At 38.7% G+C, this 15,072-nt stretch overlaps 1 protein-coding gene across 5 annotated transcripts in view; it reads left to right on the top strand.

Annotated features, from left to right (window-relative positions):
* ARHGEF9 (Cdc42 guanine nucleotide exchange factor 9) overlaps positions 1-15,072 on the top strand; it is a 190,286-nt gene that overhangs the window by 136,524 nt on the left and 38,690 nt on the right. For all 5 annotated transcript variants that reach the window (XM_047848227.1, XM_047848224.1, XM_047848226.1 and 2 more), the window contains 2 exons: positions 6,111-6,343; positions 11,692-11,821. In XM_047848227.1, coding sequence (XP_047704183.1) covers positions 6,111-6,343; positions 11,692-11,821 — 363 coding nt within the window. The remainder of the gene's footprint in view (positions 1-6,110; positions 6,344-11,691; positions 11,822-15,072) is intronic.

The raw sequence follows: 15,072 nt of genomic DNA, 5'->3' as shown, positions 1-15,072 counted from the left end.
CAGATCACTTGGAACACCCAGCAAATTGATTTATGGACTGGTAGAAGAAAACCCATTGATAACAATACCACAGTAGTGGGGAACTTTCATACCCCACTTATAACAATGGAAAATCAACAGAAACGATTTTCTTTTTTTTTAAATTTGTTTTAATGTTTATTTATTTTTGACAGAGAGAGAGAGCATGAGCAGGGGAGGGGCAGAGAGAGGGGGAGACCCAGACTCCAAATGACGCTCCAGGCTCTGAGCTGTCAACACAGAGCCCGACGTGGGGCTCGAACTCACCAACCGCAAGATCATGACCTGAGGCGAAGTCGGACGCTCAACCGACTGAGCCACCAAGGCGCCCCAACAGAAACGATTTTCTAAGCAGAATATCAACAAGAAACAATGGCTTTCTTACACCATAAACAAAAATAAATTCAAAATGCATGAAGGACCTAAACGTGAGACAGGAACTCATCAAAATCCTAGAGGAGAGCATAGGCGCCAAACTCTTTGACCTCAGCTATAGCAACTTATTACTAGACAGGTCGCTGAAGGTAAGCAAAATGAAAGCAAACATGAATTATTGGAACTTCATCAAGATAATAAGCTTCTGCAAAGTGTAGGAAGCAATCAACAAAACTAAAGGGCAACCTATGGAATGGGAAAATATATTTGCAAACGACATATACGTTAAAGGGTTAGTATCCAAAACCTATAAAGAACTTATCAAACTCCACACCCAAAAACCAAGCAACCTAGTTAAGAAGTAGGCAGAAGACATGAATAAAAACTTTTCCAAAGAAGACATCCAGATGTCTAACAAACACATGAAAAGATGCTCAACATCACTCATCATCAGAGAAATACAAATCAAAACCACGATGAGATACCATCTTGCACCTTTCTGAATAGCTAAAATTAAGAACAGAAGAAACAAGGAGTGTTGAGAAGGATTCAGAGAAAAGGGAACTCTCTTTCACTGCTTGTGGGAATGCAAACTGTGCAGCCACTCTGGAGAACACTATGGAGGTTGCTCAAAAAACTAAAAATACAAATACCCTATCATCTAGGAATTTCACTATTAGGTATTTACTCAAATGATACAAAAATACTGATTCAAAGGGGTACATGCACCCCAATGTTTATAGCAGCATTATCTATAGTAACCTAAGTCTGGAGAGAGAGCCCAAATGTCTATTGACTGATGAATGGATAAAGAAGGTGCAGTATATGTACACAATGGAATATTACTCAGCCATCAAAAATAATGAAATCTTGCCATTTGTAATAATGTGGATGAAGGTAGAATGTATTATGCTAAGCACAGTAAGTCAATCTGAGAAAGACAACTATATGTTTTCACCCATATGTGCAATTTAAGAAACAAAACAGATGGACATATGGGAAGGGGGGGAAGAGAAGAAAGTGAAAGAAACCATAAGAGACTCAACAATAGAGAACAAACTGAGGGTTGATGGAGGGAGGTGAGTGGGAGATGGGCTAGATGGGTGATGGATATTAAGAAGGACACTTGCTGTGATGAGCACTTGGTGTTCTATATAAGTGATGAATCACTGAATTCTACTTCTGAAACTAATATTGCACTATATATTAACTAAAATATAAATTAAAAGAATAAAATCTTACTATTTGCAATAAGGTGGATGGAGTTAGAAAGTGTTATGCTATATGACAAGGTCTGTCAGAGCAAGACAAGCACTAAATGATTTCAGTCATATGTGGAAGTTAAGAAACAAGTCAGATGAACATGAGAAAAGAGAGAGAGGCAGACCATACAATGGACTCTTAGCGATAGAGAAAAAATGAGAGTGCTGGAGGGGATGGGGGCAGGGTGGGGGGAAGGGAGGGATAAACAGGTGATGGGTATTTAAGGAGGGTAATTGTGATGAGAACTAGGTGTTGTATGTAAATGATGAATTACTAAATCCTATATGTGAAACTAATATTACACTGTATGTTAACTAACTGGAATTTATATAAAAACTTGGAAGAAAAAAATCCTTTGGAATTTCTAAAAAAAAGAGGGAGAAAAAAAAGGAAGAGAGTTTTATCCAAGACCAAGTGAGTACAGCTGCACTGGATACACAATCTTCACAAGGAAGAGAGTGTTCCAGAGAAAAGTAATGTTTCATACAGGGTTATATATGTTTTTGTTACATCAAGAGTTACATATCATCATAATGGAGGATATTTCAGAAAATTATAAACTTTATCTTATGGCTTTAGTATGTGCAAGGTTGCAGGCTTTAGAACTATGGGAATGGAATTTAGGGAGATTTTACTCTTATATTTAGTTTTAAATGTTTCCTTTTGGTTACTTACTACAAAGCAGATGTATAAGGTGTGCTCTGGGCAGAAACAGAACCTATGCTTTGAAGTTTTGTGAAGTTCTTCTTACCTTGATACAAGTAGAGCTTCCATGGGAACCCAGGAGCAGGGCTCACAAGCATTAAAAGTTTAAAATTTCCTTTATCGTTAGACAAGGAACAATAAACAAACCCCCAAAACAGCATTAGTAAGGAAATAATAAAGATGGGAGCAGAAATAAATGATATAGAAACTAAAAAATTAACTAAATAAGTAAGTGAAACCAGAAACTGGTTCTGAAAATATCAACAAAATTGATAAACCTTTAGCTAGACTCATTGAGAGAGAGAGAGAGAGAGAGAGAGAGAGAGGAATCAAACATAATCATAAATAAAAGAGGAAAAATAACAAAAAAACACCACAGAAATACAAATGATTGTAAGAAAGTGTTATGAAAAATGGCATGCCAGCAGATTAGACAATGTAGAAGAAATGGATAAGTTCCTAAGAACATCTATCATACCAAATCTGAAACAGGAAAAAATAGAACATTTGAACATACTAATTACTGGGAAGGAGATTGCATCAAAAAACTCCCAAACAAAAAGTTCAGGCTTCACAGGAGAATTCTACCAAATATTTAAAGAAGAGTTAATACATATTCTTCTTAAAGCATTCCAAGAAATAGAAGAATAAGGAAAACTTTTAAATTCATTCTATGAGGCCGGTATCACCCTTACACCAAAGCAAGATAAAGATGACAAAAGGGAGGGGGAGAGAGAGAGAGAGAGAGAGAGAGAGAACACAAACTACAGGCCAATATCCCTGATGAACATACACGCAAAAATACTCAACAAAATATTACCAAACCAAATCCAGAAAAATATTAAAAAATCATTTACCACAATCAAGTGGAATTTATTCCTAGGATGCAAGGATGGTTCTATATCCACCAATCAATCAGGGTGATGCATCACGTCAATAAGACAAAGGACAAAAACTATATGATCGTTTCAGTAGATGCAGAGAAAACATTTGACAAAGCACAACATCCATTTATGATAAAATCCTTCAGAAAAGTACGTTTAGAGGGAACATACTTCAACATAATAAAAGCCATATTTGAAAACCCACAGCTTACCACATAGTCACTGAAGAAAAACAAGGATGTCCATGCTCACCTTTTTAATTTAACATGTACTAGAAGTACTAGCCACAGCAGTTAGACAACACAAAGAAAGAAAATGCATCTGAATAGGTAAAGAAATAAAACGTTCACTATTTGCATAAGACACTATATATAAAAAAAACTTGAAAGGCTCCACCAAAAACCTTGTAGAACTTATAAATAAATTCATTGAAGTTGCACTATGCAAAATCAATGTGCAGAAATCTGTTGCATTTCTGTACACTAATAATGAAGAGGCAGAGAAATTAAGAAAGCAATCCCATTTATAATTGCACCAAAAATAAAATACCGAGGAATAAACCTAATCAAAGAGGTGAAAGACCTATACTCTGAAAACTATAAACATTGATGATAGAAGTTGAAGATGACACAAAGAAATGGAAAGACATTCTGTGCTCATGGATTGGAAGAATGAATATTATTAAAATGTCTGTACTACCCAAAGCAATATACACATTTAATGCAATCCCTATCAAAATACCAAGAGCATTTTTCACACAACTAGTACAAAAAAATCCTGAAATTTATATGGAACCACAAAAAAACCCTCAAATAGCCAGAGCAATTTTGAAAAAGAAAAGTGAAGCTGGAGTTTTTACAATTCCAGACTTAAAGTTATATTACAAATCTATAATAATAAAAACAGTATGGTACTAGAACAAAACTAGAAAAATAGATCAATGGAACAGAATAGAAAACCCAGAAGTAAACCCATAAGTATACGGCCAATTAACCTTGGACAAAATAGGAAAGAATATCCAATGGGAAAAACACAGTCTCTTCAACAAATGGTGTTGGGAAAATTGGTCAACTACATTCAAAAGAATAAGACTGGGGCACCTGGTTGGCTGAGTTGGTTAAGTGTCCAACTCTCGATTTGGTTTCAGGTAATCTCACAGTTGGGAGATCAAGCCCTGTGTCAGGCTCCATGCTGAGGGTGGAGCCTGCTTAAGGTTCTCTCTCTCACACATGCTCTCTCTCTCTCTCTCTCCTTTTCTCCCTCTTCCCCTTCCCCACTTTCACTCTCTCTCTCTCTCTCTCAATTAAAAATAAATAATATTAAAAAATGGATTAAAGACCTAAATGTGAGACATGAAACCATAAAAAAATCCTAGAAGAGAGCACAGGCAGTAATGTCTCTGACATCAGTCAGAGCAACATTTTTCTAGATATATATCTCCTGAGGCAAGGGAATCAAAAGCAAAAATAAACTATTGGGACTACATCAAAATAAAACTTTTGCACAGCAAAGGAAACATTCAACAAAATTAAAAGCCTATCTCCTAAAAGGGAGAAGATACTTGCAAATGACATATCTGATAGAGGGTTAGTATCCAAAATATATAAAGAACTGATACAACTCAACATCCAAACAAACAAACAATCCAATTAAAAACTCTGAATACATGAACAGATATTTCTTCAAAGAAGACATCCAGATGGCCAACAGACACATGAGAAGATGCTCAACATCACTTATCAGGGAAATTCAAATCAAAACTACAATGAGTTACCACCTCACCCCTATCAGAATGACTAAAATAAAAAAAAAACACACAAGAAACAACAGGTGTTGGTGAGAATGTAGAGAAAAAGAAATCCTCTTGCACTGTTGGTGGGAATGCAGACTGGTGCAGCCACTGTGGAAAAGTATGGAGGGTCTTGAAAAAGTTAAAATTAACTACCCTATGATCCAGTATCACAGTACTGGATATTTACCCCAAAATTCCAAAAACACTAATTCAAAGGGATATATGCACCCCTACATTTACAACAGCATTATTTACAATAGCCAATATATGGAAGCAGCTCAAGTGTCCAGCAACAGATGAATGGATAAGGAATATATGGGGTGTATATATATACCATAGGCACACACACACACACACACACACACACTAGAATATTATTCACCCATGAAAAATGAAAGCTTGCCATTTGCAGAGACATGGATCAAGCTAAAGGATATAAAATCTAGGAGAAAGAAAAATACAATATGATTTCACTCATATGTGAAATTTAAGAAAAAACAAACAAACAAATGAGCAACAGGAAAAAAAGAGAAACAAACCAAGAATCAGACTCTTACCTGCAGAGAACAAATTGATGGTTACTAGAGGGGAGGTGGGTAGGTGGATAGGTTAAATAGACGATGGGGGTTAAGAAGTGTACTTGTTGTGATGAACACTGGGTGATGTATGGAATTGTTGAATCACTATACTGTACACCTGAAACTAATATAACACTCTATGAGAACTATCTGGAATTAAAATAGAAACTTGAAAAAATAAACAATCCAGTGCCATAATTTTATTGCCATAGTATTTTCACTTTTGTCATGGCCAGTGCCCCATCAATATCCTTCTTTTATAGAATTTCATACTATTCCTACTTATTTTCTCTATACAAATGTTTACAGTTTGTCTACTTCCCAAATAATTCCTTTATTTCTATTATTAAATTTTGAATCAATTTAGGAAAGATTGATATTGTTATTTTAATATTCTACATAAGGAGAGGATCTGTTTTTTTTTTTCATTTCTCCAAAACTTCTTTGTAATTCTCAGTACCCTTTTCTTCCTCTCCATTTTTCCTGTGCTCATAGCAAGATGGATTCTGGATATACTCTGAGTACTGTAACAACCACCTGGACGCCTGCATGGAACTCTCCAAACTGATGAAGGACAGCCGCTACCAGCACTTCTTTGAGGCTTGTCGCCTCTTGCAGCAGATGATCGACATTGCTATTGATGGATTCCTTTTGACTCCAGTGCAGAAGATCTGCAAGTATCCCTTACAACTGGCTGAGCTCCTCAAGTATACCGCCCAGGACCATAGGTAAAGGATAGAGGGAAGCAGGAGTTAGGGAGATCCTTGTCTACATGTTGGTCTTTATTAAGAATATATGTCTTTTAGCCATTTCTGAGTTTCTGTTAGCTTATCTGCACAATGGAATGATGATTTTTTTTTTGCTTACCTCAAAGGGTTATTGTGTGTGTAAAGCAAGGGAACACTTATGAGAGTTTCTTATAAAGCTGTAAAACAGTATACACTGTAAAACAGTATACACACACACACACACACACACACACACACAAACAGTATGCATCATCATTACTACACAACTTAGACCCTGCCTTCAGGGAGCTCAACTGGATCCTTAGTCCTGAGTTTAGCCAAGTGAATCAATCCAGATGGAATGATTGCTCAACTATTTATTCCACTTTGTTTGATAGATTCAATATCCTAATAACAGCCTACATAACTTGTTCTCACCTTAGATTTCTTCTGCGTGGCTATATCCCTGGTAATCTTTAGTCCTTTCCACGCTCCTCTGCATCATCCAAACTGTACCTTCCCCTTAGACCCAGAGCATGACTGGGGGAAAATAAACTTGAGTCTTCTCCTGAAGTACTTGTTTTTGTTTTGTCTTTTTTTGTTTTGTTTTTTGTTTACAATTTTTCAGTATTTGCAAGAAAACCAACCCCAAAATGACCAAAAAGCTTACCTCTCTCTCTCTGACTGGAAATGACCCACCAGCAAATGAACCTACCAGTAAGGTATATGCTGAGAGTCATCTCCAACAATGAATGAACCACCCCCCACCCTCACATGCTTTACTTTATGAGCTAAAGCCCTCAGCCTTGTTATAACCTGCCTTTAATTAGTATTAAATCCCTGACCTTAGACTTATTAATTCAGCTCTCTTCCTGACTGAACCCTCCAAGAAGAAAAATGACCTTTGTCCAATTTCCCTTAGCTTTCTAATTCTCAATAGACCCACTTTCTACTTTTCTACTTCCTACTTTCATTTGGCTCCATTGCCTGGTTTCCTTGGAGCTGACTCCAGACGTAGTTGCATAAAGCCACGGATATTGGCTAGTTGGTTTTGTTTATGTTAATCTCAAAGCCAATCCCTTGGTTCATTCTTAAGCTGATGTTGTTTGTTTAGCAAATCATGGGTCATGCGCATCAATAGCTCTGGAGCCTTGGACAAATTTCAAACTCGAATCTAAATGTGGTAGCACTAGACTCTCCCTTTGTGTGTAAATACCACCAGTGTAGCTCTGCCTGCCATGCTGTGTTGGCTATGAGGGAGGCAGGTTGTGAAGGACCTCACAAAAGAGGACTCTGTTCCCTCCTCCCTAAGTCTGTTTATTACCTGGGGATTGGTGGGCAACATCATTAGACATGAAATTTGGAAGGGCTAAATGTTATTTTAAAATGCTTACTACAGACCATTCCCAGGATGGAGTCCCACGTTTTCTAAGGATACAGTTTCTTGTGAGAGCTAATAGGACACTGAAGAACTCCCACTAAAATTAGTACATTTAAAAAATAAAAATGGAAAATATGTATGGCACCTGAAATGTAAAGGCCCTTAAAGGAATGTCTTCTAGTCAGATTTTCTCATTTTATGGCTGGAAGGACTGAGGCCCAGAGAACAAATATGTGTGGCAAGGCAGGGACACAAAGTGTGGACAGTGGTCTCAGAACTTAGCTTTGTAAAGAGCCCTCCAGATAATTTTCATGCCCAAGAAAGTTTATAAACCATTGAACTAGCCAGTCTGGAAGGTCTCTTGCAGTTGTACCAGCCCATGATGTCATGAGCCTAAATGACCTCCACAGTTATACTTCATGGTGCCAAGTGACCAGAAGCACTATTGTACTTAAATCTCAGAGGAGCAACCAGGATATTCAAAGAGTGTTTCTCAAATGTTTTTATATTACAGCTCATCTCTCACCTACTCCTGAGTGTCTATTTCATGGAATATAGCAGGAGGTTCTAAAAATCATACTTGTGGACTGATGATATTAATAGATAAATTATATGTTGCATAATTGTTTTTAAGAGCCCCAGAAAGACATTTTCAAAGCATAGCCAAAAGCTATGTAAGTTTATTAAGCCAAAGCAACCACAGGCCCTTATTTGGTTTAGTGGGGTCTAGTAAGATAGGATATCTGCAAGGGACTTGCTATCCCTGTGCTCCTTCACCTTGTGACAAGAACTCCTGTCTCAAGGCCGTCTTTCCCTCTGGGTCCCTGGCCCCCTCTTTTTCTACGTACTGGGTTCCAGAGTGCTGATAGAGTGGCTCAGGCATTGGCAGGGCACATGAATCAATGTCCTCCTTCAGAGTGATCTGTTGGGCCCAGCATTACTCCTCAGGCCAGGGGCCACCTCTTTTGGCAGATATCAGGAAGCTGTATTGAGATGACAGCTCCTGCAATGCATGTCAGAGTAGCTTGGATTTGAAATGAATTAGAGGCTGCTTCCAGCTTGAAGGCTTAGTCAGATAAGTATTCAGATAAGAAGGTCTGAAATTCAGGCAGTCAGAATGGCATCTAAGGGATAAGATTCGATGGATGGATAGTAATAAGTAGATAATAATACTGCCTTTGCTTTCAGAAGGGTGATATGTCCCCACTCAGCCATCCAACCTTCCTTAAGCTGACAGGAAGAAAGACTGTATATAACAGGGAGGTTAGCTGACATATCTGGAACAAGACAATCTTGGTTCAGTAGATCTTATCAAGGAGCTGGGCCCAGACCTTTTCTGAAGGCCTGGGGGCTCTGAGAAGGGTTCAGGCAAGACCACAACTATTCACTTCTTTTCTCACCCACTCCTAAAGCTAGTGGAGCAGGTTAAAAATGGGGACATATCCCCCTCTAACCATTGTAAGAAAGACAGCCACCTAAATATGGCAAAGATTGACTGACAGTAGCAGAGTGACAGTAATGAATCCATGGCTAGGTAGTACATGGAGTCAGAGGTAATAGGCATTCTCATACCACTGCTGTCCAATGGAACTTTCTACAATAATGTAAATGTTTTATACCTGTTCTGTCCAATGTAGTAGCCACTGGCCATGCATGGCTATTGAGTACTGAGAAATGTAGGTGGTTCAACTGAAGTACTAATATTTGATTATATTTAATTTTAAATAAATGTGGCTATAGGATACCATATTGGACATAAAGCTTTATGTTTTACCTCCCCAAAAGTGGCTTAAGTCATTTTCCTGGTGCCTCAAACCAGAAGGAGGAATAGCATGGGAGACATTAAATGGGCCCAAAGTACAGGGGTACTTATTTATGTCAGCATCTTCTACACTGCAGCTGCCCTTTCTGTTATCACCCTATTCTGTTTCCAAATGGCAAGCTCAGGTAGTCTTTCCAGGGAGAAATTTTAATAGTCATACAGAGTCCAATAGATTGCCCATAGGCTGGAGCAAGTAACTGTAAAAGGATGAAATATAACAGGAACAAATGTAAGGTTTTATAATTGGGTCTAAGAAAGTAAGAGGGAGATGTAGAGTTCAAGGACAGACCTAGAGAGATTCGGCTTATAGATAGCATATTAAAATTTTTTTAATGTTTATTTATTCTTGAGAGAGAGGGGGATGTGGAGGGGCAGAGAGAGAGGGAGACACAGAATCTGAAGCAGGCTCCAGGCTCTGAGCTGTCAGTACAGAGCCAGACATGGGGCTTGAACTCATGAATTGCAAGATCATGACTTCGGTTGGTCAATAAGATTGGATGCTTAACCAACTAATCCACCCAGGTGCCCCAAGACAGCATATTTTAAAAGACTTAGGAAGCATTAGTCAACCATGAGTTCAATATAAGTCAGCAATAGGACCCAGAAGAAAAACTGATAATAGCTAACATTTATTAAGGCTCAGAATAAGGGTTTGTTGTTGTTGTTGTTGTTGTTGTTGTTGTTGTTTTAACAAAGTTGTCTTGAGGCAGAATAAACTGATTAGAAGGTGTAGTGACTATCTGGTCACTGGAGGTAATGAAATGAAGTAGCATTTGAAGACTATGGTCTGGTAGGTGTTTAGAGGACACATGGAGGCCAGCTAAGAGGAGGTGCTGCATAATGTCTGCCTTAGCAGTTAGAATTACCTTCCCTGTGCCTATGATTGGTCAACCATCTTGCACTTCAATGATTTAGGAAAGAAAAAGTTACTGGGTATCTTTTTTTCCCCTCCTTTCTTCTTTCAAATTGGTGCTGGGACAGTGAGCAGATTAATGACCACAAAATATGTTCAGCTTTTTTTTTTAAGTAAAGGTTAGTTAAGACTGATTCATAACTCATCCTCTTGCCCTCTCAGTCTATTAAAGCTCCACCAAATGACTGGGATATCATTTTCAATCTGCCTTTCACAGGAGCCATTTGATTGCAAATCAGATCAGACAAGCAGAGAAAACTGGGCAGGGTGGTATAACTTTCAACAAGTAGGCTATCCACAGTCCCAGGAAACTGGGCCTAAAGGTTGCACTTTGATTTGTATTAATAATACTGCAACTTTTACTATAAACCAAGAGTAAAACAATTTATATAGATGACTAAACCTTCAACAAACACTACTATAATCATCCCCATTTCACATATGAGGAAACTGAGTCATTGAGAGAGTTGTGAGAATTGACAAAGGTCATACAAGTAGTCAGTGACAAAACTAGCATTTGAGCCCAAAGAGTCTGGCTCTGGAGTCTATTCTTAACCACTATGCTACATCCTATCATTATATCATACTAGAAGAAAAGAGTGGATATTATTTCACAGTGACTTTTGGCAGAGTTCCCTAGAAATAAGTGATAGAAAGTATGGTAAAGTTCTGGACCATGCCATGAATAAGGCTGCTTTCTTGATTCTTGGCTGGTTATATCAGACTGGACACAAAAATAATGCTCTAAAAAAAGATAGGGGTCTATTTCACTTTCATATAAAAAAAGTCTACAGGTAGGCAGTCCATGACTTCTATGGTGCTCTATGGACATCAGAAACTTGGGTTCCTCCCAACTTTCTGTTATCATATCCCTAGGAGAAGGAACCTTGTCCCTATGGTCCAAGATGGCTGCTAGAACATCAACCATCACATCTGCATTCCAAGCATCAGGATTGAGAAAGGGCCAAAGAAGGGTATGCTATCTTCCTTAAAGGAGGTTTCTGAAAATTTCTGCCCAAAATTTCTATTTACATATCACTGGACTAGTTACGTAATCACCCCTTACTATAAGAAATATAGGAAATATAATCTTTTACTCCATGTGGCATGGGTTCCATCTGAAAATCAGGGCTCTGTTACTAAGAAGAGAGGAATGGACTTTAGTGTTGGTACCCAACAGTTGGTTCTCTAGCACATTGATTTACCGAACTTGTACTTTTGTGTCTTCACAGTGACTACAGGTATGTGGCAGCTGCTCTGGCTGTCATGAGAAATGTGACTCAGCAGATCAATGAGCGCAAGAGGCGTTTGGAGAATATCGACAAGATTGCCCAGTGGCAGGCATCTGTCCTAGACTGGGAGGTAGGATCTTTATCAACAGGGGCATTGTAGAGTCTGAATAGCTCATCTAGAACATCACATCGTAGCCACAGATGGATGAAAAGAAATTAAATATGAAGAGCAGCAGAAAGGATTTAGATAGAGCCAAGGAAAAACTTTCTACTACTGAGAAGTGTTGTGTACTTCAATGGCTTTATAAGAAGGTTGGAGAAATCTTTGAGACAACACTTCATTAATAAATGAAAGGTTCATCTCTTTGGATGTTGCCAGGAAATAATTGGATTGACTTAATAGACTTTCAAGCCTCTTTCCAGCCCTGGAGTTTTATCACCACCAGATAAAAACTTGGATAAGTAGTATGTTCTAATTCACTCCCAGACACAGACTATAAGGTTGGTTCTCTGGTGCAGGTCAATCAACATATACTTCTTTTTCTATTGGTGAGATTACCTCATCCTGACACATTTTACAAGGTCTACCCAAGCTTGCACACTTTAAGTCAAGGTTCTCACTCCTGCACTATTGACAGACCAAATTATCTTTTTTATCATCTGCTTATAAAAATAATTCCTGAAAGCCTTCCATTTCATTAGAAACAGCCACTTCTCTGAACTCAGAAAGTCTTCAGTGGCTGAAGTCACTAAAGCCTTCATTTCTAGATATTCACTTGCAGAGGATATATACAACCTAACAAATAAATGGAGATTTTTTCTTCTGTAATGTCACTGCTCTGTTGAGGTTCTTGGGTTTCTGTTCAATAGAAACAGAGCTGTGAATTATAAGGACTCACAGGTATGTGTCTTGAGTATACCATTTAGTGTTTGTCTCTTTTGCCCACCAAGGGAACTGGGGTAATGACATTTTACATTTATCTCTCAGACCCAAGTTGTGAAATCTGACAGTCCACAGGCTAACATAACCAAGATGGGAGAGGCTGGAAATGCTACCAAGGAGGGGTCAGCAATATTAAGCTTCATGGTCACAGTGTACAAGTTGAGCCAGTTCCCTGTTCCACTTGCCTCAACTGAGGTATAATTTCCTGTGATTGAGAGGTAGTAGCTCCCTAAAATTTCAAGCAGTTTAGCATATTCTAAAGAGATTAAGTAAGCATCAGCCCTGCAAACAGCTATTTTACCACAGTCTAGAAAAAAATCTTTCCTTTATTCTTCTACCTCTAATCCTTTTTTCAAAAGTGTATTTATTTATTTTGAGAGAGACAAAGACAGTGTGAGTGGGGAAGGGTCAGAGAGAGAGGGAGACAGAAAATCCCAAGCAGGATTCCCACTGCCCATGCAGAGCCCGATGTGGGGCTTGAACCCATGAAACTGTGAGATCATGACCTGAACTGAAACCAAATCGAATCTTTAACTGACTGAGCCACTCAGGTGCCCCACCTCTGATCCTTCTTAATGTAGATGGCTGGAAAACACCACAATTCTGAGCATTCGGCATTTTTTTTAGTCTTATTTGAAAGATAAATCTATTTGAAGAATCTTTATGTCCCCATAAAGAGTAGAAAATAGTAGTGATTGTTTGAGATGAAGATAAAGAAATGAACCTATATAAAGAAACAATTGCTCCTAAGAGGAAACCAGCACTGGCCCAAACTTACTAGGGAATCATGGATCCTCCTTCCCTTGTATCTGGCTTACTTTGGCTAGTTGCCTGATCAGAGGCAGAGGGCTAGACCAAATGACCTCTAGCAAACACATCAACTCTAAGGCACACTGAAATTGTGGCTGGTTAGCAGCCCTCTTTCCCTCTACCCCTGCGGTGCTCTCTATGAGAGGAGGTTCTCAGCAGCAGTTGTCTCCATACTCACTGAAATATTTTCCTCTTCCCAATGTCTGGAATATATAATTCCTCCATATGCTCTGGGGCTCCAGTCTTGAAGTTGGAGCCATGGGGGACCAATAATAGGTTGAAATTCCTCCACCTATCTAGGAAGCCTCATTAATACCAAACTTGAAAGCACGGAGTATGATTTATTTTTTTTAAGATTTTTAAAAATCTACCTATCTATTTATTTTAGAGAAAGACAGAGTAGGGGAGGGGCACAGAGAGAGGCAGAGAGAGAATTTTAAGCAGGTTCCACACTCAGCGAGGAGCCTAACACAAGGCTCAATCTCACAACCCTGACATCACGATCTGAGCCAAAATCAAGAGTCAGTCGTTAAACTGACTGAGCCAACCAGGCATCCCTGAACTATGATTTAAAGACTCCACATCTAGGAAGGAATTTCATGTGTTTTTGTCTAGAAGTGGGGAGTGGGAAACAAAAAGGCAATTTTGAATAGGATTGATGGGATAATATTTACTCTCTGCCTCCTTTGTTAGCATGATTGATTGGTCCTATAAATCTCAACCAAGCCCATATGTACAACACTGACACCCTGTTGCTTGGTGAATCCCTTCTTCACCTAATTTGGTAAGAAGAAAAATTCCTCATCGTTCCCTTTTCAGATTCTTGGGTCAATGTGGAACTCACTAGCTCCAGAGGAGTTGTCTTATAGGAAGCTTTTTCTGTAGTGAATCCTGATGGGTACATTTCAGAGGGCAAGCCTAAGGTTTCTGTCATGTTCATCATATTTAGTCTTCAAGACTTCTAGAATGTCTGTCATCAGGGCTTTTAGAGGACTCCCCTCCCCATCAACAATTCTGGCTATGGCCATGCATATGTGCATGCATACACATGTACATACATACACACACACATGCCTTATAATGATGGTGAAAGTCTCAGACACCTATTCCTGACCAAGACCACACAGCAAGTCAGTGGCAAAGCTAAAATTTGATTCTGGTATCCAGATTCACTCTCTAGTATTCTTTTCACTGTTGTACTATATACTCTTTCAACCTTCTGCTTCCCACAGCCCAGTTGCTTTCTCTTGTGACACTGAAAGGACTTATTTTTGCAGTAAAGTGTCCATATCTAAGTAAGGCAGTAAGACTGCCTCATGGGGAAAATACAAAATCTTAGTATGACTAAAAGTGGATGAGTGCTGGAGGACCACCCTGAAAAGGCAATAGGACATGTCCACTCTATGGCTTGCTAGCTATTGACATAAGTGACCCAACCTCACTGGTTCCCTGATATAGGTTCTTTGTATGTGCTATCTGTCCAAACAGTTACACAAGCAAAGAGAGGTCCTGCCAAATTGCTGAGGGCTGCTGTGGATAAGCCTTGCAAATCAAGAAAATTAAGCAGTATTTTGCTATCTCCACAATTCCCTTGCCTCCCCCAGATGTTTGAACAAACAGGGTGGCTG

The sequence above is a fragment of the Prionailurus viverrinus genome, unplaced genomic scaffold (genome assembly GCF_022837055.1).
Source record: "Prionailurus viverrinus isolate Anna unplaced genomic scaffold, UM_Priviv_1.0 scaffold_57, whole genome shotgun sequence".
Classification (NCBI taxonomy): domain Eukaryota; kingdom Metazoa; phylum Chordata; class Mammalia; order Carnivora; family Felidae; genus Prionailurus; species Prionailurus viverrinus.
The sequence above is the reverse complement of the archived record's forward strand: the minus strand, read 5'-3'. Positions and strand labels throughout refer to the sequence as shown.